Here is a 25,495-nt window from a genome sequence, read left to right as displayed (position 1 = left end):
CTTCGTCCACTGTTTAGTGTACAGAATAGCGCGGGCCCGGATAGACACGTAACTACTACGTAATTCGTATAAGTAGCTATAATGGTAGCTATCTAGGAATCTATCATTTCTATGAAAGGGATTCATGTAACGATTAGTAGCTAACTTTACTACTTCGAGAATGTTAAAGCGAAGGTTATTCGTATCAGTAACGTTTTACGTGGCAGTGCTGTTGCTGTTTATATTCAGAGCAGAACTTGTTGGTGAGATGATACATGGGAGGAAATCAACTACTATCAATACCGACATCAACGCAACCGTTAACAGCCGTTCTAAGACTACGATTGCTGAGATGAAAACTAATCCCATAACAAATAGTAGTATTACAATAGCTCAAGTGAAAAATCGTGCTGTAAAATACTTTCACCAAAGACCATTTCTACAGTATGTCCAAAACCTCTCATTACATGAACTGGATGATATAATGACGCAAGTAGGTGTAGACAACTTGACATTAGAAATCTCTAAACGACAATTTGTATTTTGCCCTGTATTTTCAATGGTGAGGAGAAAGGGTTCACCATCTGATCATGTTGTGGTTCCAAATACTTATCAAAAGTGTAAGAAAATGTCTTTTCAAACTTCTGGAACACCAGTTGCACTTGTTAGCTATCCAGGCTCTGGAAATTCTTGGGTAAGAGTTTTACTTGAAACAAGTACTGGTATATATACTGGTTCAGTATATTGTGATAAGCATTATCTTTTTTCTGGGATGATTGGTGAAGGGATTGCATCAGAAAATGTCATTGCAATAAAGACTCACCTAAGTGTTAAAGAGACCATTGGATTTGCTAAGAAGATTATATACATTGTTAGAAATCCCTTAGGCGCCATTGCTGCAGATTATACTAGGATAGCAGCCAAAAATGGACATACAATTGAACTTTCTCAAGAACATTTTGGTAAGTAAACATGCATGCATACAGCTTAACATCTTAATGCCGCAATGAAAAATTTTTGAATGTTTGTGAGCCACATACACAGCAAAAATAGTGTTCCAATACTACATATTCTAACCCCGTCTTTATTCAGTATTGGAACAACTATTTTTAAAAACTCCTTATAACGAGACAAAATTAACCTCAAATCTATTAGAGTCAAGGTAGAATATTTGAGTCATTAGAGTCAAGTGAATAACATTAGCCCCCAATAGTGAATAACATTAGAGTCAAATATTTGAACTAATAGTGAATAACATTAGAGTCAAATATTTGAACCAATATTTGAACTAACATTAGAGTCAAATATTTGAACTAATAACATTAGAGAATATTTGAACTAATAGTCCAAATATTCTACCTTGACTCTAATGTTATTTACTATTGGGGGCTATGGTCTGTTTTTGTTTGAGCCAAGGTAGAATATTTGGACTATTAGTTCCAACACCTAAGCATAGACGGAACAAATAGTCAGTATTTATGTATGAATTATGCTGTGATATTTTTCTATGAAAACTCTCTCAGGGTGAAAGCAACAAAATGTGAACTAAATTTGTCACCCACACACTGTTAATATAGAAGTGGTCATAACACAGCTGTGATATTGCTGTCCAAACTGGCACATCTTTACAAGCGTAGTATCAAGAGTTAGGCACCGGCCGATTATGCCGGCATAATTTAAAGCATAATAGGTGGCCAAAAGCATCAAGCATAATGCCAGCATAATAGGGACGATGTTTGAAAAATTAATTAAATGCGCAATACGCGCGCCTGAAAGAAAGCAAATATTCACTGCCAATAGTATTATTAGTGCATTTTATAATTAAAAACACGTAATACAACTTATTAAATCGTTTCTGTTGGTTATTCACACTTTGCAGAAATAAGATCGAGATACTCTAATAGAGCAGTCACTCTAATAGAGCAGTCAGGAAAGGCTGATATACTCTAATAAAACAGTCACTTCTAGAGCATAATTTTGAGCATAATAGGCTTAATTTTTGAGCAATGCTCAAAAGCATAATAGGTAAAATTTCGGGCATGTCATGCCTCCAACTCCTAAATCCATTAAGTGCTTTTTGTCATTTGTAAACTTATGGTCACACTCTTATTAGTGTGATGTGATGTGGTGTCCATTAAGTGCTTATTGTCTCTTGGTAGGCCGGTGCCTATCAAGAGTTTATAATATAAAGAGGGAGGAGGTCCTCCCTCTTTATATTATGAACTCTTGGTAGGCACCGGCCTACCAAGAGACAATAAGCACTTAATGTTTAAGTAGAGATGTTAAAGTAGATAAGTTGCTGACTGACACATAGTGTTGTGTACTGTTTGTAGATTGTTGACATTCCAGCATTGTAACACCAATTGCAAAACTGTAGATGATGCAGCTTTTCACAAATAGTACTGAGATTAGTAGTTGACTTTGATAATAGCTTGTCATGTCATGTCATGCCTCCAACTCCTAAATCCATTAAGTGCTTTTTGTCATTTGTAAACTTATGGTCACTTATGGCCTACCAAGAGACAATAAGCACTTAATGGACACCACATCACACCACACTAATAAGAGTGTGACCATAAGTTTACAAATGACAAAAAGCACTTAATGGATTTAGGAGTTGGAGGCATGACATGACATGACAAGCTATTATCAAAGTCAACTACTAATCTCAGTACTATTTGTGAAAAGCTGCATCATCTACAGTTTTGCAATTGGTGTTACAATGCTGGAATGTCAACAATCTACAAACAGTACACAACACTATGTGTCAGTCAGCAACTTATCTACTTTAACATCTCTACTTAAACATTGTTTTTAAAATGTATTTAAAACCTATATCAGCCAGCATGGAGTTTCATTGTGGGTTTTAATTTCACTCAACCAAGGCTTACATGTTCTACAGTATGATACGTACTGGCCCCACTGATCATTAGTACACAGTATTGTTATCCCTTTACTGTTGTTTACATTCTGATGTCCGATGACATAATTGATGTATTTTATTTAGCGATGAGCTAATGGAAATTAATTTTGTTGATACAAACATATATACCAGCTTTGTGCATTGATCTGAACTGCCTGTGTGTAATGGCTTAGCACAAAATGAGTTTATTGTCACAATTATATTTTAAACACATAAATTCAATGAAATTGATACTTTGGGATCCTTCTTACAACCCCTCAATGATAAAGGATGCCACAAAATACCTCTTTTAAATACTGGAATCATCTATAATGGCAGAGAATAACTTTTCATGTATAAATATTGGTGTCATACACACCAATGTACAGTCACACTGTTTGTCTTATGTGCTTTACACACCATATCCTGAAAGTGTGACTGCACCCCTAGGGTGTGCTGTTGTTTAAGTGTGCTATGACCACCTGAGTTTTAACAGTGCATGGTATTACAAAGTTGCACCAAAATTTTCCTTATAATCATGTGATATCTCAATTATGTGTAGTACACATCTTCACAATTATTATGGCTATAGCATAAGCTAATACAGAGAAAAGGTGGTTATGTAGACTAAAGTTGAAGTTGTTGTACACTTTGGGCTTTCAATTCTTTCACCTCGTAAGATTGAGATGTTCTAATATAACAGTCATATGCTCTAACATAACAGTCAGGTAGACTGCATGCATTGTATATAGGACGATTTGCTTTAGCACTCTTTATCAGTTAGTGCTTATGTAGTGATATATTATTATGTTGTTCAGTAACTTATGATTTATACATGCCTCTCTGTATAATAGCATGGCAGTATAATGATGATGTCAGTGCAATTTATTTTTATTTATTAAGGCTTTACAGCACAAGTGCTGAAGGTCTGTAGGACACCTGGTCCTACAGCCTGTTTAGAGTTGTTACATAAAGTGTGTTTGAAAAGGTGGAGTAAGGAGAATAATCCATTACTGGACCTGAGTAGCCTCGAACCTGCAGCCATCCGATTAATACTCGAACACTTACAAGAGTCTGCCAGGCGATCAGGATAGTAGCAGTGATGTTGCATTTCACTATATCATAAGTTTAGTGTGAAAATCTAGTTAAAAATGATGTGCTATCACTCCTATACCATGCAGTCTAAGAAGCCAGTCCAAGAAGTCAGTACTGCTATATTCTTTTCACTTGCTTACAAAGACTATCTGATTACTTAAGGGGTCCAAATGTGAATTCCAGTGCCACATTTTGTTTGAGTATGACTAATAGTTGCAGAGTTATTTCTTGTCATGCCTACAGGATAAACTGTTTATGGGAATGGGTTGAAAGCATAGATTAACCATTGTAACTCAAACTAGATATTGTGCAAATCAGAGTAATAGCCAAATAGCTATAATACAAGAGCCAAGCAGTGGTAACAAGATGCGATTAGGAATCATACTTATGGAAGCAAGTTGAACGAGATCAGTGTGTAGAACATGGATAGTCTACCCATCACAGTATAAACTTCAGGTGGAAGTAAACAAATTAGAATAACAACCATGGAGTTACTGTATAATGCAGAAGCCAAGCAATCATTTTAACGCACAATTGAGATACTCTAATAGAACAGTCACCCTAACAGAACATTCATTTTTTTTGTAAGAGGCTTGTAAATACCCATAAGAAGGTGCAGCCTTCAAATTAAAAGCCAGTACAAAAAGTTGTGAAATCAATTTTCTTGACAACCACATTCAAGCTGGCATAAGGCTACACTTTTTTCCTTTTTTTACATCTTGCTGTTTTGGTATGGATAGAAATTAGCAAAACTTACTTGTAGACCTTGATTAACAGTTGGAGATAAAAAACATGTAAAACAAGGAGATAAAATATTCTAATAGAACAATCATGGTAAAAATTACACTGAAATCAGTTATCCACCTTCCTTGGCTAATTTAAATCTGCCTTTAATTAACACGGTTTTAGTAGGTTATAGGAAGTACATGTAAAATGTGCGAGAGAGATCTGAGTGTTGTAATGGAATGCAAACTTCCTACTATTAGAATAACCGTTGCATTAGAGTGAAGGATATTGATGTGTTAGAGTAAATACAGTGCACTACTGTACATGAGCGTGCCTTCCTGATACGATATCAAACTAATTCAAAGGTGTAGCCTTGAAAAATTACTGGTACAGTATGAAATGATATTTGGCAGTTAATTGAAGTTTGTTGGAAGTGTTTTGAGTTGTGTGTTAGTATGTAATTATGCAAACTATACTGCTTATATAGGATACGCAGGTGAGGTTTTGAACAACATACAGCATCCCTTTGCATTCAGCCACATATACAATGTTCGGCTTGTAGGTACCGAATCCAGTAATACTTGAATACAAACTACAGGTAATCCTTTCACAGTTGCTGTCTGCAAGGATTTACATCCCATTACTGGTGAGATCAACAAAGATTTTAGTTGTTCAGAATAATTTCTTAAGTCACATGCATACGTGCAACTGGTGAATTATTGTTTGGATTGTATCATTCCCATAAATAGAACTGTATGCCATCCATTGCATTAGATAGTAGGGAGACACCACAGTGATAACTGGGTGTATAGCCGGTATGTATATTTATCTTAATTATTTGTTAGTGCACAATTACAGATGCATTGTACCATGAGTCACTTTGTATGGCTGGTGATAATGCCTATTGCATATGTAGGTACTAACCCAGAATGGGACAAAGCAGTACAATTAAAGGCTGATGAGTGGCGCCAACACATAGAACAATGGATGCAATCAAGTGAACTTCCTACACTTGTGCTATGTTATGAGGAGATGGTCACAGATGTATACAAGGAAATAAAAAATATGTTAGACTTTATCGAGTACCCTTATACTGAAGATGATATCCAGTGTACAGTCAAGTCAACGAATGAAAAATTTCATAGAAAGCATACAAGATCATTTGATCCTTACACTCCAGAGCAAAGAGATTACATAATGAAACAAGTAGCATCTGTGAATCATATCTTGAAACAATATAACATAAATTACATGTAAAGTACATGTACAGTATTACTCTTATTTTATATGTAATAAGTATTCAAGAAAAGGATAAATTTGGATACAGTGTATATGTTTAAGCAATTCCCATAAAATTTAGCATCACAAAGTTGTAGAGTATCAATCCTAGGAATCAGCTTAACACTTACTAATGTTACAACATTGCAGTACTCATCACCCTTTGAATGCTAAATGGTTACTGGGATTCAACATTATTCTGGTTTATTAAATATGCTATAGCAGTCACTGAGAAAGCCTACAGTGTATGATCAGTATGCTCACTTGATGGAGCCCATAGTCTGTCAGATCCAGTTGTGAGGGCACTGGAAATAGGGATGAAGGAATTATGCTGGCATATAACAATGGGTATTTTGTTGGCAGATTGGAATAAATGAGAATTATACTGGATGAATAATTAAAGATAATTGCACATACACAATCATGCAGTTCAATTCAGGGCTACTGCATTATTTATTATCAACCTTCACGTGCCTAATGTTGCTGTTGGCTTGGAACCACAAGATCCTGACCTTAATGGTACACTTTGGCATTCAAATTTGCTAAATAATTTAACCAGAGGACCAACTAAATGCTTAAGTAACATTGTACATCCATAGGTTAGGAGACTCTCCCTATAGGTATAATCTGGATTCAAAAGGAATAATTATAGGCCTATTGCTTATATGTTCAGTCGTTATTGGCATTATCAAGGAATAACCACCTACTGTCATTATGTGTGCAGGTGGGAAAAGTGATCTGGCTAGTAAAGCAATAGCTACAATCATTTGCCAATTTGGAAAAAAAAAGTCCAGACGTCCAGTACAGTGGATTGCATACAACTGGCAAGCTAGCAAGGAATACCTACATACCATATTTACTTGGTTAAATGCCACAGCGTTTATTACCTTAGCTCAAAAGCAACTATTCAAACTCAACCACTACTTGATGCTCAATTCCCTTATTTTCAAAATCAATTGTGGCATCGCTCAAGTGTGGCTACTATTAAAGGTGCAGGGTTTAAATAAGGAAAACAGAGTACGTACTGTTGAGGGGTAAAATTTGGCGAGAAACTGATCTCACAAAAATTTGAGAGTAATACAATTACAAACCACTCTTGAAAAATAACCTGGTATATGTTATTTGTAAGGCTATGGTAAATGTTTGCAGTGAAGTAAGTGTTTTACATGTTCTACTCTCAGGCTTTCGTATGAGATTGAATGAGAGCACAACTGTTACCTACAACCTTCATAAGAATTGTGTGGAATTTACACATATGTACATACACTATGTTGTTAAGGAAAATTATTATTGTATAAACAACCGAATCTAATTAAGTACTAGTTATTTCATAAAATCTTCATATCTTGTTTACGATGAAAACATTCATGGAATCATCATGATCACTATAAGACAAGAGTAGAAAAGGCATTTGTGTTTCATTTACACAAAAAACCACATACAACTGTATCAAACGATACGGTAGCACCATTAAAGTAGGAATCACTCCAAAAATTTTGCACCACACCCAAAATTCCACTTTTGAAAATCATCCTAGAGACATCTTACGTGACGAAAATCACCTTTAGGAATACTACTAGTCCATACAATATATTAAACACAGGTGGCCGGATATATAATATAATTTTAAAAAATCACCAAAAATTTGAATTTTAGTCTCACTGCCTCACTGACCATAGTTGCAAGGCTAAAGGCCAAACGAAGCAGTGCATTGCCACCATTTTACACCACAATACCAAACTCACCAGTAGGATGTGCCTTTTGGGGTTCCCACGAGTGTAGGCCCTCTGTGCCTTGTCTTTTCTTTTATCTTCAATCAGGCTACTTTCAGTGATGGATTTCAGTCCCAGTGCTACTATAAAAGGTATACTAGCTAGATATCTGCAACTTCACAAGTAGGGTCCTGTTTGCGATAGGATTGCGACTACACCCATCAAATAAGTATCTAGGTGGACTAATAGTGGAGACCACACCTCTTACTTTTTACTTAACAGTAAACAAGATGACCTCAGGTCAAGCTAGCTGCACACCCCTTGACTGACTTGAGATACTCTAATACAACAGTCACTCTAATACAACATTTATGTATGATACTGTAATAGAGCACTACGCAGAATGCTTAACTAGGTAAATTGCATGCAGATGCATAATCCTGGTACACAATATTTCACCCTAGGCAGTTTAGGAGCAGAACAATGGGCAGGCACTTCACAGATCTGCTCCACAAAATAGCAAAATAAACAAAGTACACAAGGTGGTGGTAGGGGTGCAAAGCATACTTAACACCAGAAAAATTGATATTACTAATGCAAGTTGTAACATCGTTACCTCTATAGCTTGTTCAAGACTTCAACTGGTTGCTTTAAAAATCCTGGATAAAAATATTGTCACACTTATGTATTCCTGGCCTCTTTTGTAAACACAACTTTATATGATTGTAAGGTTGTAATGGTTTTAGTATTTGGGGCTTGTTTTTCGGAGTCAGAGTCTATTATATCTTTTAACCCCTCCACCTTCCAAAATGTTTGCAGTTGCTTGGCTTTCAACAAAATTTTTGTGATTTGAAATTTTGATCATGTGAGTGCCGATTTCACGTATTGTATCGTTCTATGCATTTACTGGGCGAGATAGTCGTATTGCGAGGTGTTTATAAACTTCGTATCCTTGCTATTGGAGACTGTTTCACAGATTCATCATCCACTCTAGTATTTGTTTGTAATCGTTTCAGCTGAATTTCAGCATACAGATGGCTAACAAGACATGGATTAAATTGGCCAACCCTACTAAACTGTCAAGACCAACTAAAAGCTATAACTACATTATTCACAATCTTATTGACATACCTGACACCTACCTTACCCCAGTTACATCTACTTACCACCTGCATTCAATGCAATTTCAGCAGCTGACCACCAGAATTAACTCTTATTTGCACTCATTTTTCCCTCCTCCATAAAGATTAGGAATGCACTACCCAATGATGTGATTTTTTCGACATCTCTGAATCAGTTTAAGACTAAACTAGCAGGACTAGACTAACTGTTAGGACAATTTTTGTTGATAATAGTAATTGTTTATTTTTGCTTTAATCTCCATGTGAGGTTTTGCACAGTAATAATACAATAATATACATAACAAGGTTCATTTTAAACCATATTTCACATGCAGGTACTTTAACCAAGTACTAACTGTTGCTGACCCACAGTGCAGTTGCTGTTCTGCTTGTCATGTGCTCCAGTGGAAGAAACATTTAGTTTGTCGTCAAAAAGCTGAACAGATCATGCTGCTACCAAAAACTGACCAATAAAATCAAACCACTGATACTTTAGATCACTTGAACAATGTTGAAGGTGAATCTCGTGGCATACAAAGAATCTTACAAACCACTACAGCAAAAAAATCATGCGATTTTAAGACAGTTTTCTACTCAAAGGAAGTGACAAAACATGGCTGCCATGCTGGTGTTATTCAAGCTACACTTTAGTCTTTGATTGAAGGATATCAATTTTTCATATTGCAGACCCTATTGATTTTTATTGCATCCTCATACTATTCGGCAAAAACCGTTCTTCCGTATAGACGAGCAGTTACAAAAACCATAGATATTATATATTACGTAATATATAGAGCTTATCCATTTGACGTCACACTAAACGGATAACCTCTATACTATCTATGCAAAAACCAAATAGATGTACATGAACAGTAACAAGTACATAAAGAAAACATACACATTCATAAAAACAAAGTTACAAACATGAACACTAATATATGTCATTCAGGAGATGGTCATGAAGCAGTGATGAAAAAGTGTGAATTGGACCAGAAGGTAGGTTGATCCTACTGATTAGCACGTGTGTATTTGTGCATGTGTGTGTATGTGCATGTGTGCCCTTGTACCATTCATTGCAGTCTTACTTGTTATCCCTGGCGTTGTTTGTGACGTGGTTTCTTGCTGCACAACACCCTTAATACTCCCTTCTTCCTCACAAATCGGCAACCAGAGCAGCGAAGCTTCAGGGACGTTTTAGTTTTATATCCTCTCAAAGAAAATGCTGTTACCCTGGCAGCTTGTAACAACACCAGTGATTGCGAAAACAACAGGAACGGGCGAATGATCATTATGGCAACGCGCTTTTTATCCGTAAATTAAGCGCCTAAAGAAATAAATCCTTACACTTGTATCCCCGTTCATCCTATTGCTCAATCTCCCGTTTTGGATTCACAATGAAAAAGAAGGTTTGTGTTTTTTGTTGTGACCGTAAAGATTCTAGATATCAGCATGTCTTCAATAAACATGCTGATATAGTCGTTGCATCTCGTGACCTCCTCGCTCGTGACACAAACCGAGACCTCACAAACTAGACCCATAGACCAATTTGTTATATATACACTGTGTGTGTGTGTGTGTGTGTGTGTGTGTGTGTGTGTGTGTGTGTGTGTGTGTGTGTGTGTGTGTGTGTGTGTGTGTGTGTGTGTGTGTGTGTGTGTGTGTGTGTGTGTGTGTGTGTGTGTGTGTGTGTGTGTGTGTGTGTGTGTGTGTGTGTGTGTGTGTGTGTGTGTGTGTGTGTGTGTGTGTGTGTGTGTGTGTGTGTGTGTGTGTGTGTGTGTGTGTGTGTGTGTGTGTGTGTGTGTGTGTGTGTGTGTGTGTGTGTGTGTGTGTGTGTGTGTGTGTGTGTGTGTGTGTGTGTGTGTGTGTGTGTGTGTGTGTGTGTGTGTGTGTGTGTGTGTGTGTGTGTGTGTGTGTGTGTGTGTGTGTGTGGGTGCATACTAGAATACATAATGGATTGGAAACGGAATACCTTTTACGGGCTTGGTACGGTCACGTGATGACATTTATGGAGCACAGCAGCATTTTCAATAGGCACAATACATTTTTGTCGAGTTCGCCCAGAGTTTTCTTGAAAACAGGTATCTTGTTCACTTCATTCATATTTTTTTACCACCCTTGAAGGTATGAACTTTTCTTTAGTGTAGCATGTATCGCTAGACCCGTTTTCACAAAGCCAGGAAAATCCCCACAGCCACTACCGTCATGTAGGCATTCTTTTGCTTCGCTTACGGAGACTAACTACTGTACAGTGCTAAAAATAATTATGTGCATTCATTACGATGTGGCGAAACTGTTCAGCACTTCTAGAACTTTGTAAGTAATACACCCTATGCACTAAACCCCCCACACTAGTTATTAAACACAAATTTCGCATTCTGTCCTTCACACCTTTGGTTGTATGAAACAACTAACCTTCAGTCACAAACCAATAAATAGCTGAATCCTTTAGCAATAATTTAACACTTTATAAAACCTGTAATAGTAGTCTCAGTGTTAAGAACAACTGTAGTTTGTACACTTGGTAATGTTGCCATAAATCACGTGACCGTATCGAGCCCGTAACCATAAAATGTATTGCATTTCCAATCCATTATGTATTCTAGTATCTATAGTGCGTGGGTGCGTGTGTGCATAGATAATATAGTACAGGGATTCGCAACAGTGACATCATTTCCGTAGAAACTAATAGTTTTATGTATGGATCGACAATCCTCGTTACGGGTTTGATGGGTCTTGGTTATATGGGCTCAGAATCAGCCTTGCTTCACAAAATATAGTCTTTATACAAATCTTCAGTCATTGGGGACTTAGTTGCTGCTTAAAAAATTCTCATACCTTGTCACAATCTTTAGTAATAGCGCCACAAAAATGATTGGTGCCACTCCTGAGCAACCATAGCGAAGAAGTTTTGGATGCAAACCGCCGTGATTTGATAACACTCACTTAATCTAATAGTGAATAGGAAACTGTCAAGGTAAATTCAAGAAGAAATAAAGTATAGTTGGTGAGATATCGCCACTCAAAGTCCACCCGCAACGAGTAGTGACGTCACTGTTGCAAATCCCTACTTGTACTATATTATCTATGGTGTGTATGTGTGTGTGTGTGTGTGTTGCATAGAATTATAAACCGGGGTTTATAAATCTATGGTGTGTTTGGACGTGTGTGTGTGTTAGCCTTGTCAGGGCTCCAGCTGCTTTAAAGCCTCTGCATCTACTGTAGGCCCTTTATTTATTTCCTGTACATTTGTCTTGAACCATAATATGTATAAATCAGTCAATCAGGAAGCAGTGAAACCTCTTGGGAAAACTACAAGTTATAGCTCACAAACTTTTTGCCCCTGACCTCACATTTTTTAAATGGCTTTATTTAGCTGGTCATTGGAATTAAAAAAAAAAGGAAAACTTTGTGACACGAATGAAGAAAAAGGATGACACAACTGGGATTCAAACCCAGACGTCAAGATTTGGGGTGCTACGCCCTCCACTGTACCACCGGTATTTGCTGGCTACTCATCTTGTTTTTGTACTATATAAATGTTACAAATATAAAATACTTATAGTCTAACCCTAACCTAACTGCTAAAACCATTCCCTAATCCTACACTGTAGTTGCACATCTTCCTAATCATAAGAGCACTGTTCCTAATCGTAGGAGCGCTGTTCCTAATCGTAAGGACACTGCTCCTAATCCTAGGGGCGCTGACTGCGTTTCTTAACTATAGGGACAAATTCCTATTGTTTATGCAACAAATGACTGGCTAAATAAATATTAGCACTGTGAAACTAAATATCCGCTTCGTTTTTGACCAGGAGGACCTCAACATTGGACCAAAATTTATGGGTCCTAAAACATACATAATACAAGTAGGAGGTTACACTGTACACAATGGCTTAATATAATTTTGTCTCGACTATTGACCAATTTCAGGGCTTTTTAACATTTGTCCATGAGAAAGTAGCTTGACTGTTGTCTTTTGCTTATCACTGACCTTTGTACTTTTGCTTTGAGTGTACTGTAGTTGCAGATTGTAGTACAATGGCTATTGGAGTGATACCCCTTGATTAAATTCTCATACACAATTGTGACTTTAAAAATGGAAGATTATGCACATTTTATGCAAATTTACATTATTAATCACATAAGCTAATTGCTGACTGTGGTCGCAGATCATAGCGATTACAGTGACCTCAATATAATTTGAAATGCTTAGAGCATACACATATTATTTAAGATGTTGCATGGAAAATAGAGTACAGGTGCATGGGCAGTGTCTAGGGACTAATACAGCATGAGGTGAAGTTGATGCTGTATCATATCTCAGCACCATATCATTGTATATTGTACTTTCTGATGGTCTTTGTTTGGATTGTTTATCTTGTGGACTAAAATGCTTTAATTTTTGGCTGTACCTAATTTTGTGTCAAGTCATAGAGCAAAGAGCTAAGGTCACTTTGGTAATTTAAAATATTACACATGTAATCAGTTAATTGCATGTGCTATGTTTTCTGTATAAAATACAGTACACACTTCAGTGGTTTGATCCTTGCACACAAAGTACAGACCTAGTGTACACAGTTTGATCATGATACTTTCTAATTCGTACAATTCCTGGCTGTGTATGACTAGTTATTTTTTAGCCATGCAGAATTGCTTTTTATTTGTTGGGAGGTATGATTGGGCCAATGAATGTCATCCTTTGAAACTGTTTATGCTGTAGGTCCTGTTAATGGGCAGTAGTGGTTCTGGCAAGACCAGTATGAGATCAATCATATTTGCTAACTACATAGCCCGTGATACAAGAAGACTTGGAGCTACCAGTAAGTTTACAGCAGATATATTGTACCATGCATGCCACTACTAGAACCTCGCCGTGGTATAAAATTTCATTTAATATTTATAAGAATTCATGCTACCATAGTATGGATTTTTACCATCATGGAAATTTCATGAAAGATTTGTATAAAGTTCGATGAATTTCAAGTAGTGTTAATTTACACTAGCTATTTAAAAAATTAAAAATTTTGAAAGGAAGTAGGGGTTGGTATAGTATACATGCTACAAAAAGTAAGGAAACAAGCTCAAAAATGTTACAGCTATGCTAGCCAAAAGTAGGGATTAAAGTGTGTCTCATTTTAACAATTATGTAGTCGTCTAATCTTGCTTCCTTACTTTTTACTGCTGGACCATTCTCATTTCAGCTGTAACATTTTTGAGCTTGTTTCCTTACTTATTGTAGCATGTATATTATACCAATCCCTACTTCTTTTTAAAATTTTTAATTTTTTTAAATGGCTAGTGTAAATTAATACACACTACTTGAAATTCATCGAACTTTATACAAATCTTGCAAATGAGAGATGGTCCAGCAGTGAAAAGTAAGGAAACAAGATTAGACGACTACTTGCTAAAATGAGACACACTTTAATCCCTACTATTGGCTAGCATCTTGAAACGAGACCATCAAATTAGCCAAAAGTAGGGATTAAAGTGTGTCTCATTTTAGCAAGTAGTCGTCTAATCTAGTAGGGATTAAAGTGTGTCTCATTTTAGCAAGTAGTCGTCTAATCTTGTTTCCTTACTTTTCACTGCTGGACCATTTCTCATTTCAGCTGTGACATTTTTGAGCTTGTTTCCTTGCTTTTTGTAGCATGTATATTATACCAATCCCTACTTCCTTTTAAAATTTTAATTTTTTAAATGGCTAGTTTGTTTGCTTTTTTTGTCTAGCTAGCTAGCTGTATTATGCTCTTTTTGTTTTCCACATAGTATAAATATCACTTGAAGCAGCTGTCTTTTACCTTCGTACACAATAAGTCCCTCTAAAAATAATTATCGTCTTGTCTTTTAAAGCTATTACAGCAACTGTTAAAGGCTTTTGCTGCATTTCTAATAGCCTAAATGTTTTACAGTAAAACATCACTGGAGAGCCCACCATTAAGAGTGGAACTCTCACTTTTAGAAGTCTGGATCCCGAGGTGGATCCGCCCCTCAAAGACATTAGCTAGCTACCTCACAAAAAGCTAAACTGGTAATTAAGAGTATATAAAACGACTACCCAGTGTTAAGCTTAATAAATGCTAGAGACAACTCCTTTGGTACTATACCTGGTCTTACGCACACATACTCACACTTCGTTAAAACCACATGTTTGTGTTCTGGCATGCGCTGTAACTATTAAGCACTTCAACTATTCATTATCATTCGAGAAGAACAAAGAAGCGAATGAATGATGAAAGCGGACAGCATGGTGCACAGGTGCAGTGGATAGAACGTAATCAGAACAACAGATTCGTGAATCCGCCATCATTACCTTGGCTGTCTGAAATTTCTGGAGCCGTACACCTGGTCTTACAGCAAGCAGGCTGCTGGCAGACGAAATGTAGGTGAATTTCAAATTTTTTAAAAACTCACTGTACATCGAAACATTTGACTTTTCGCTTCATTTACCCAAGGTACAGCATGATTATAACAGTACTAATGCATTCCCGGTGGTTTTTCGGGTAAAACTTATTGCAAAGCCATTTTTTAAGGTGTGAAAATCCACAAAACCATATGATTTCTTACCAACCCCTACTATACAGTACTATCGTACTGTATGATACGGTATGCAGGTGCCAATTTAAATCATGTAATAGTAATTGTGTATACAATGTATAGTCAATCAACTGGTATTATAATAGTTCAAAAATTGTGTCATTTGGTGGCAATTCTTCTCTAATATGCATATACAGTCATGTGTATACTGTATATTATACAGTAGTTAAAACATCCACTGCGCATAGAATATACAGCACAAGGATGTGTGTCAAGAGGCTAATACATGCTGTATTAGTACTACTGTATGGGCAGCTACAGTGCATTTATGTGGCTAATTGGTACTATATGAAAAATACACTGTACAGTGCACTTCAGTAGTTCACGCTAAGTACAATATGTGCATACGTATCCTTATATCATTTGCACTGTAAAAATTGTTATTTCTTTTACTTATACAGTTGATGTTGAGCACTCTCATGTTAGATTCCTTGGAAATCTGGTACTTAACCTATGGGACTGTGGAGGGTATGTTGTAATACTGTACAGTATGGTGTGATGTGACAGTACAATGTGACAGTGCGATGTGACAGTGCGATGTGACAGTGTGGTTACATGTACTGTAACTCACAACTGAATCAACAGATGCTTTATCAATGGTTAATTATTGTGGTCCATGGTACACTCTACAATAGTTGTCTTCCTGGTACATAATAAGGATTTATGTTTTTAGAAAGATGATTGGCATATACAGTGTATGTGACCAAATTTTTGAAAATCATCAATCTTCGCACACATGCACACGCGTGTGCATACACACACACTATTGAAGTTGACTTTCACCATGATTGGATAGCCACACCAACATTTGCCACTGGTTTGTTAAGGCTGCTTTTCACAAGTGGATTTCTAGAGATGAGTTTATATTGGGTTGAAATGTTTTAAATTTGTGTATCTCACAATTATATTGATGTGCATACATTGATGGTTTTCCTAAATTCAAATTAGCTCATGTGATGTTGACTGTATTTTGCACTTTTTTTTGTAGCCAAGAGACTTTCATGCAAGGGTACTTCACAACACACAGAGACAGTGTATTTAAAAATGTAGAGGTGCTCATATATGTGTTTGACATTGAGAGTAAGGAGGTGGACAAGGATATGCAGTATTATCAGTATTGCTTGGAAGCGATGGCACAAAATTCCCCTGAAGCCAAAATATTCTGTCTAATTCACAAGATGGATTTAATTCCAGATGATCAGCGTAACATGGTTAGTGACTGATAATACCTGTATGTAAATTGTTTGCTCTTCGGTTGTGCTTAGATATTTGAAAAAAGATCTGCAGAATTGAAAAAGTGCTCACGGAATTTTGAGTGCACTTGTTTCAAGACCTCAATCTGGGATGAAACTTTATACAAGGTGAGGGCGGAAAGTTGTTAATGTTATTACAACCTGCTCACAGGCGTGGTCAATGATTGTTTACCGACTGATACCGAACATCACTGAACTGGAGAGTAGTCTGAATAGCTTTGCTGGTGTGTTGGATGCTGATGAAGTTTTACTTTTTGAACGGGCAACCTTTTTGGTAAGAGAACAGATCGACATCCAAGTAGTAATTACTTCTTGTATGTTCAACATATTTCTAAATGGCCATTTTTTTTCTTTAGCTGACATTTATACATACCAGTATATAATATATTTCACACATGTATTATATTATTCTGTAGGCAATAGCTAGTGCGCTACGTAAAGAACATAAAGACCAAGACAGATTTGAAAAGATCAGTAACATTATCAAGCAGTTCAAATTAAGTTGCAGGTTTGCAATTTGTTGTAATACATGTACATGTATGTATCGTTTCCTACAGTAAACTCCAAACTCAGTTTAAAAGCATGGAAGTAAGAAACGCCTCATTTTCTGCTTTTATTGATCTACTTACTCCAAATACCTACGTCATGGTTATAATGTCAGACCCTGATGTGTGTGAGTTTGCTATTATGTACAGTATATAATATATGTATGAATATGGCCAACACTGAATTGTGATTGAAAGGATGTAATTACATGTATGTATATCCAGAAGTTTACCATGTAATCCTTAGAGTGCATACTTCACTAAAAATTGTGAAGCAAGAGAGGTTGTCTATACTTGCAAATATACTAATGGACCTGCTGGACATTTAGTGGACATTTATCCCTTATATCCCCGTACGCCAATATGCCGGTGTTTTTTTTTTATACAGCTCCAAATACGTATAATTTTTATTACTAATGGATAAATGATGGTTTCTAAACCCGTAGTGTATGAAGCTTGTCTAACTACATTAGTTCAAAAACTGCTTATGACTACATTAGTTCAAAAACTGCTTATGACTGGAAAGTATACCGTATAGCGGAAAATATTGGCGGGAGAAATTTTTGGCGAATTGATCATTGGCAGAAATTGGCGAATAATATTTTGGCGAATGTATGACATTACTTTGCCTACGCAATTTTAATCTGACTGCGTAGGCGACGTAGCTTACTACAGTTCAATACCTCTCATTCGAATCGACTCGCTCTTATGCAAATAGCTAGCTCGAGAGCTAGCTGTAATTAAAACAGCATGCACTAGCTTGCTAAGTCACTGGGACGCACGTGGCAAGCGAGGCGAGGGCACTGAGCTGAATCGCTTGAGCTGAATTGCCCATCTGCCTGAGCTATTAGTAGTCTAAAACCATACTGTATTCAATGGGATAGGAAGACTAAACACTCACCGCGCTGTAACAATATTCACCCACTAATGAACAGCGTCTACTACACTTTCAGTGTTTAGAAAAATGGCATGTAAAATTTTGGCGAATCAATGCACGCTCGCCAAATTCGCCAAAATTTTCTCCCGCCAAAATTTTCCGCTATACGGTATTCTTTGGGCTACTTATGTACACAATGCAATGAGAATAATCATTGTAACAACATTCACTTACTTGTTATGATGAACCGAATATCAATGTCGGGTTTCCCCTACTTCATGAACACATGGTCTGACAGCCATTTTTATAAGTGTCTGACTCACGTGAGCTTTACATGTACGTATATGTTGTGATTCTCCAATGAATGGCAAAGCTTATAGTGTTTATTTCAGCTTGATACAATGAGAAGGAGTTATGATTGATTTTCTGAAGATATGTATTGGAATGTGTGTTTTAATTGCATGCATGTTTTTTCTTGGCAAGTTTTGGCCCCATACTTTTATTGAAGGGTAAATCCTTAGGTATCATTTTGTTCTTTATTATGTACATCACAAATATACATGTAATGGTACAAATTGCGTAGAGTTATTGGTTCAACAACTACAGCATTTAGTTTGTTTGAGGCCATGTGTAAAAGCCGATTTATTGGTGTATGTGTATTCAGTGCATTGTTACTAAAAATTACATGCAGGTTTAAGTTAATCCCTATACTTCAACCATGACTCAATTAGGGATTAATTGTATATCTGCAGGTAATAGACAACCACTACTTTGTTTTGTTTTTTTCTTTCTTTGATCCCTAATCCAAATTAAATTCTTTGTTTCATTTTTTATAACATAATTATGACTAATGAATCTATCTATACATGTGAGAACTAATCAACATCATTAACAAAAGACACATCACACGTGATACACAAGTGCTCTAATTAGAACAGTATCCTACACCTCCCCCTAAGCATTTGGGAGTGTGAGATTATCTAATTACAAAATCACAAATGCTAATTAACAAAAAAAAAATTACAATAATTGTAAAATTTGAAAAGTCAGTTCCAGGTGGGGTCTTCAATCAGACGATTGGGTGGTTGCCTGATCCGTGTTGAACGGTGGAGTTCTTGGGTTGCCTGGGCCAGCAGGGGAATCTGGCACTGTAATACATGTTGGCATAGACAGAGGAACTCTTCTGCGTATAAAGCGGCGGTTTCGTACCAACACCCTGCCGCTGGACGTTTTGATGTAATATTTGCGGTTAGGTGATATAGCTGTGATAATGCCATAAATATCCCAAAGTTTGGTACGGGGGTTTTGGACAACAACATTGGAGCCAATTTCTATCTCTGTAAGGGGATGAGCATGTAGATTGTAATACGTTGCAGAGGATTGCTGCGTGGCTTCTGCTTGCTGCTCAGCTGCTTCAGCTTTACGCTGCCACTCTTGTGAAAATGAGCGTCTATGTGCAGGTAAGGTGTCCTGGACAGGATGGCCATAAAGCTTTTGGGCTGGGGATAACCCGTCCTTGCGTGAAGGAGTATTTCTGTATTGAAGAATAGCGCGACAGAACTTGTTGTGGTCCAGAGAGCAACCGTTCCAGGAGGTATAAATAATCTTTTTCATCGATTTGACGGTTGATTCAACCTTTCCGTTACTTTGGGGGTAGTGCGGAGATGAGGTGTTGTGACGAAACCCCCATTGCAGTGCAAATTGGGTGAATTTATGAGAGGTGAATTGTGGTCCACCATCGGACCAAACAATGTCTGGAATAGCAGTCCTGCAGAATGATTGTTTCAGCGCTGTGGTGATTTGAGATGTGGTGGTGTTACGTGTCATAGGAATAATGTCAGGCCAGTCAGTGTGACAATCAACCATAACCAGATAATCTTGGCCAGCATACGAGCATAGGTCCACGGCAACTTCCTGAAATGGTTGAGAGGGTCGTGGTTTCTGGATGATGGGTTCCTTGTTGTTGGATGGTAAATGGTCTTGACACTGTTGGCAGTTGAGTATGATATTATCGATATCATTATCTAGACCCGGCCAGTAGATGGTCAAACGGGCACGTTGTTTGGTTCGCAGTGCTCCTTGGTGGGCCTCATGTAAGTTTGTAAGCACTTGGTGACGCGTACGTGACGGGATAAGGAGTCTACATCCATATACAATGAGGTCATCATCTACAGTTAACTGCTGGTGAATATTCCAGTATCGTCTGCAGGATTCAGGTAGCTGTTTACGGTGCTTGGGGAAACCATTTAATATAAAGGTTTGCAGCAGCTGATATTCCTCGTCTTGTTCAGCATGCTTGCGTAGTTCTTGCAAGCGTAGGCTTTCAGATTGTGTGTCAGTGATGGCGCGAAGTTCAGTGAAAGAAATCTCAGGATTGTTATGGATGTCTATTTCAGCAAGTGTTTCAGTTGGCTGAGGATCACAGACGGGGTGACGTGAAAGAGCATCTGGGGCATTGTTGTTAGCACCCTTAACCCACTGTGCAGTGAAATTATATGCCATCAGTCGTGTTTTCAGTCTTTGAAGGCGTGGGTTTTCAATTTCATCGAGGCGATGATTGTTGGGAATGGGGATTAAAGGGTTGTGGTCCGTAATGATGGTGAAATGTTGTAACCCTGTGAGAAACAGCTTGCATTTAGAGACGGCCCAACATACAGCTAGCATTTCAAGCTCAATAACTGCATAACGAGATTCAGTGTCAGTGAGGAATCGTGACCCTGCCTGGATGAGGTTCCAGGTGCCTGCTGTGTTTTGCTGGAATATAAATCCCAGGCCATGGCGACTGGCGTCTGTACACAGACGGGTGGGCTTGTTAACATCAAAGTAGGAGAGAACTGGTGCAATGATGAGAGAATTTTTAAGAATAGTGAAAGCTTGCTGGTGGTCAAGTGACCAGAGGAAATCATTCTTAGTGCTGAGAAGCGGACGTAATGGTGTTAGTAAAGGTGCTATGGTGTTAGTGCTGGAGGAGAGTTGATTGACTAAGCCAAAGAATGATCGCAAATCAGTTCTGTTGGTGGGGGTAGGGAATTTTGTGATGGCCTCGGTGATGGAGTGATCGACCTGGTATCCGTCTGCTGATAAGGAAAATCCAGCAAAAGTCACCTTGTTTTGACTAAATTTGCACTTCTCTGGATTCAATGCTATGTGTTTGTCTGCACAGCGTTGGAGAAACTGTCTGACATGAGTGACATGTTGAAGTTCATTGTCATCATAAATAATGATGTCATCGACTACTCGACGGAAGCCTGTCAGGCCTACAAATGCCTCAGTCATACGGCGATCATAATGTTCCGATATTGAACAGATACCATAAGGGGCTCGCAAGTACTTAAATCGGCCAAAGGGCGTGATGAAGGTCGTAAGGAGTTGGCTGTCTGGGTCTAAAGGGCATTGGTGGTAACCTTTCATGGCATCCAGAACAGTGAAGAATTTAGCCTTAGTGGCTGCAATATCTGCCACTGCTTGGGCTGGAGTGGATGATTGGTATTGCTCTCGTCTTACAAACCGATTAAGATGCGAGAGGTCAACGCACATTCTAATCCGATCTGTATTCTTTTTCGGAGTGACTACGATTGGAGCACACCATTCAGTTGCAGCAGTTACTGGTGCTATAATGTGCTGGGATTCTAAGAGATCCAGTTCTGCCTTCAACTTGTCTCTATACACGAATGGTATAGATCGAGGAGTGCTGACACGGAATGGCTTAACATCATCAGTTAGGAAGATGTGGAATTGTTCCCCTCCATGCTCCTTATCTGTCCATCAAAGACAGTGGGATATGCTAACATTGCTTGCTGGAAAGTGATGGGAACTATGACATTACTAGGAGTACGTGGTAAAGTGATTTCATGTACTGTCGGAGTTGACATGGGGTTTGGGTAACACGGAGGTAAGATTCGAAGAGCTTTACATACCTTCCAGGAGAGGATGGTACCATGAATGTCAGGGTAGATATGCAAGTCATCATGATATTCTGTACTGCCAAGGCGGAATGTGACTGGCAGTCTTCCTAATGGAAACATCTTGGCTCCGTTGACTGCTTTGAGGATGACTGTTGAAGGCAGGAGAGTGTTAATCCGTTCATTAAGGGTGGACAGTATTGCTTTTCCAGCTGCTGAGATGTTGTCACCAGAGTCAGGGAGGACTTTGGTGTTGCAGGAGCCATTTGCAGAGATGACATCTAGATTGACTACTGGTGCTGGGTCAGAGGAGGCTACATGTTGAATGTTGTCTATTGTAGAGTGAGTTGGGTCGTCAGTAGTAGCAGAGAGGCTACGGTGTCCTGCATGTGGTGTACGCTGTTCTGTATTAGTAAAGGGAGCATGCTGCCTAGATGGCTTACTCCGACAGACTTTGGCGAAATGGCCAACTTTTTGGCAATTGAAGCAAATCTGGCTACAGGCTGGGCATTGGGTCCGGCCAGCTGGATGGGATACAGCACCACATCCTTGACATGTAGATGTTGAGGAATAAGATTTCCGGTTTTGTGGTTTTCGAAGTGCAGCTATTGATTCTGGATTATGTAACTTAGCACGCTGCTTCTTTGCAGCTTCCTGTGCTTGACATTTGTGCACAGCTGTAGCCAATGTAAGGTTGGTCTCTTGCAAGAGATCCTCCACTGTATCTGCGTCTAATAGGCCTTCGATGATTTGGTCCCTGATGTTCTTCTGAGTACAGGCGTCGGAGCAGAAGTTGCATGTTTTCACCAGCTCATGGAGGGACACAAGGAAATCATCAAACGATTCGCCAACTTGTTGGGCGCGTCTGCGAAAGTTCCTTCGCTCTACCGTTTCGTTTACGTGGCCATCTATGTATCGTTTGATGGCGCTAATTATAGAGGCAACACCCGCTCTTTCTTCGTCAGTTAAACCAAGGTTTTGAACAACTGACAAGGTGTCACGGGAAAAGCAAAGATGAATGCTTGTACCTGTTTGGCTGCGTCTTGGTCGGCGAGTCCAGACAAACTGCAGTAGGAGTCCCACTGTAGCTTCCATGCTGCAAAATTGGATCCACGGTCCACCTGTAGGTCCAAATTCAGGAGGTCTCCTTGGCGGAAAGTATATGTCGTCATGGTTCTGGGTGACGGGTGAGCAGGTCCGGTATCTACTAGGGAGAAATGGCGGCAAAAACAACACTTAGACAAGTAACACGTAACCTTTCTGGGTGCCTCTTGCTGGCACCAGGGAACCAGTTGGCGGGTTAGGATAGTATTAAAGTCACTACTATCTAGGGTTCTGCAGTAGCTCGCAGCACCATGTGAGAACTAATCAACATCATTAACAAAAGACACATCACACGTGATACACAAGTGCTCTAATTAGAACAGTATCCCTACAATACACATACCTCATCAAAAGAAAAAATGGCACCAGCCATGCCATAAAATAAATATTGTGTCTGAGCGCCTAGTCCCCCTAGCAGTCAATTACTGAAAAGTGAAGTGGTCATTATGCTTTATTGTTTTGAGCTAGTATGTTCCGTCCATTACACAGTATTGTAAATGAAGAACTGGACAAGAAGTGTTGCTATGGAAAATACGGGACAGCTACAGTCAGAACAGCCACAGGGAAGCCGTATTGCACTACCACAAATTGACACCTTGCATTGTCAGCAAAAAGAACTGGAAAACAACCATAATGTGTGCATTGTACACTCTGCAATTGGCAAAAAGACATGTCTCAAGATGAAGTGATGTCGAACAGTGAAGAAATCAAGCCTGTAGTGGTATCCATTGTCAAGTTATATCCTTGGCTGGAGGCATCAGTCAGTCAGTTAATATACATTTAGTTGTGCATATAAAGTGATCGCATGGCATAGCCATGCCCTTAGTACAGATTTATTGATCTACCGTTTACTGTGGAGAACGAGAGATGGCAACTACACCTGTGCATCCCTTCATCTATCTCAAGAATGAGATACTCAAAAGCAGTGAGATACTCTAATAAAGCAGTCACAGCCACAGTGGGAACCTTGATTATCTGAACACCAATTAACCGAATTGACTGCTCAATTAGGGTATTTTGTTAACAAGTGTGTGCTTTATTAGAGTAGTTGAGCAAAGCTCTGTATATAAATGTATGGAAGTTCGATTTTATGTACTATTCGATTATATGAACACCCTTTCCCCCCAATTAGTTTGGATAATCAAGGTTCCACTGTATGTGTGTGTATATGTGCAATAGCAAAACTAGTGCAATAGTTTAAAAATGAAGTAAAGTTCCAGTTATAGAAAATAGTGAAACAAGATGCATGGTGGATATACATACTGTAGCTATGCGGGTAATCTCAGGTGTAGAGCATTTCACACATAGCTATGTTGTAAGAGCTACCTCAATCACTCATCTATTTTGTTTCATTACTTTTATCACTGGAGCTCTACTTAACTTTTAAATGAATTAATTGTGCCAGGTTTTCTCTGCTAATAGTGTAAGTTCCAAGAGTTTGTAACGTTCACTATTAATTTTAGCTTGATTGTAGTGTAAAGTATGTAATGCTTTATTTTCTATAGCTTCTGCTGCAACAACGATTAACATAAGAAATGCAAGATCTTACTTTGAAAGACTTGAAAAAGTTGACAGTCCACAGATAAACAGAAAATAATAATGTGTGTTTGAAACATTCATAATGGTACTTAGTACTTTCAATTGGGCACGTGCACTGTGCATATGTAATGTAATGATTTTTTTGCTTAAAAATAATTTTGTTTTTTACAAATCATTTAACTGCTTGTGAAATTTTACTTTGTATACTACAATTTTATACAGCGTATATACAGTATAAGGCTCTGGAAGTTACGTGAAACTATGCAAGTCAGTCACATTGGTCTCATTTGTAAGCATCAGGAGGGACATATAACAGACAAAATTAATAAAGATGTTCTTGTATATGTATTGGATAGAAAAATTGATGAGTACTGATGCATCAATATGAACATTCCAAAAGCCATTGTTAGTTTTCCACAATAGACAGTCCAATGTGGAAATGAATGTTTATATTCTTTAAATTTCAAATTGGATAATGATATAGAGGCTATTATATAACTCTTTGTACTACAATTGATACTGAGTTTCAGCAGTACAGTAGTAGCAATGTTGAGAGTGTGGTGTATGGTGCACACAAGTGTAAAATTTCTACACAAACTGTACATGTTATAATTATACCGATACACAAAATACAGGGTACCCAATATAACTTAATTACTCAAGCAAATCACTCATTCCCAGACCAATCACAACATGAAACCTTACTGGAATATTATGAGGCCTAAAGAATCAATAGACTCATGGTACTGCAGAAATTAAATACAATTGACATACTCATGTGCAGTGACACAAGTAATCAATGAATTTGCTGTTACATATATGTTAATAACCTAAAATTAAGTGAGACAGCAAAAGCCTGTAGGAA

At 38.0% G+C, this 25,495-nt stretch overlaps 2 protein-coding genes across 2 annotated transcripts; both read left to right on the top strand.

Annotated features, from left to right (window-relative positions):
- The first annotated feature begins 84 nt into the window (after positions 1-84).
- Positions 85-6,058, top strand: LOC136240076 (WSCD family member CG9164-like). Its single transcript, XM_066030919.1, has 2 exons — positions 85-941; positions 5,619-6,058. The coding sequence occupies exons 1-2, from the start codon at positions 161-163 to the stop codon at positions 5,957-5,959; spliced, it is 1,122 nt and encodes a 373-aa protein (XP_065886991.1). The 5' UTR covers positions 85-160; the 3' UTR covers positions 5,960-6,058.
- Positions 6,059-10,113: 4,055 nt separating this feature from the next.
- On the top strand, positions 10,114-24,805 carry LOC136240077 (ras-related GTP-binding protein A-like). The gene is made up of 9 exons (XM_066030920.1): positions 10,114-10,219; positions 13,534-13,633; positions 15,812-15,878; positions 16,399-16,621; positions 16,676-16,771; positions 16,815-16,937; positions 17,080-17,171; positions 17,221-17,336; positions 24,597-24,805. Exons 1-9 carry the CDS (start codon positions 10,208-10,210, stop codon positions 24,686-24,688), a joined length of 921 nt encoding a protein of 306 aa, XP_065886992.1. The 5' UTR covers positions 10,114-10,207; the 3' UTR covers positions 24,689-24,805.
- Positions 24,806-25,495: the final 690 nt, after the last annotated feature.

Source organism: Dysidea avara, chromosome 12, assembly GCF_963678975.1.
Source record: "Dysidea avara chromosome 12, odDysAvar1.4, whole genome shotgun sequence".
In the NCBI taxonomy this organism is placed as follows: domain Eukaryota; kingdom Metazoa; phylum Porifera; class Demospongiae; order Dictyoceratida; family Dysideidae; genus Dysidea; species Dysidea avara.
This window is presented reverse-complemented; position numbering and strand designations above follow the sequence as displayed.

Coding starts and splice junctions, on each gene's coding strand:
- LOC136240076 (XM_066030919.1), top strand. CDS start 161: ATGTTAAAGCGAAGGTTATTCGTATCAGTAACGTTTTACGTGGCAGTG. Junction 942..5,618: donor ACTTTCTCAAGAACATTTTG/GTAAGTAAACAT, acceptor TTGCATATGTAG/GTACTAACCCAGAATGGGAC.
- LOC136240077 (XM_066030920.1), top strand. Junction 13,634..15,811: donor AAGAAGACTTGGAGCTACCA/GTAAGTTTACAG, acceptor TTACTTATACAG/TTGATGTTGAGCACTCTCAT. Junction 16,622..16,675: donor CAGATGATCAGCGTAACATG/GTTAGTGACTGA, acceptor GGTTGTGCTTAG/ATATTTGAAAAAAGATCTGC.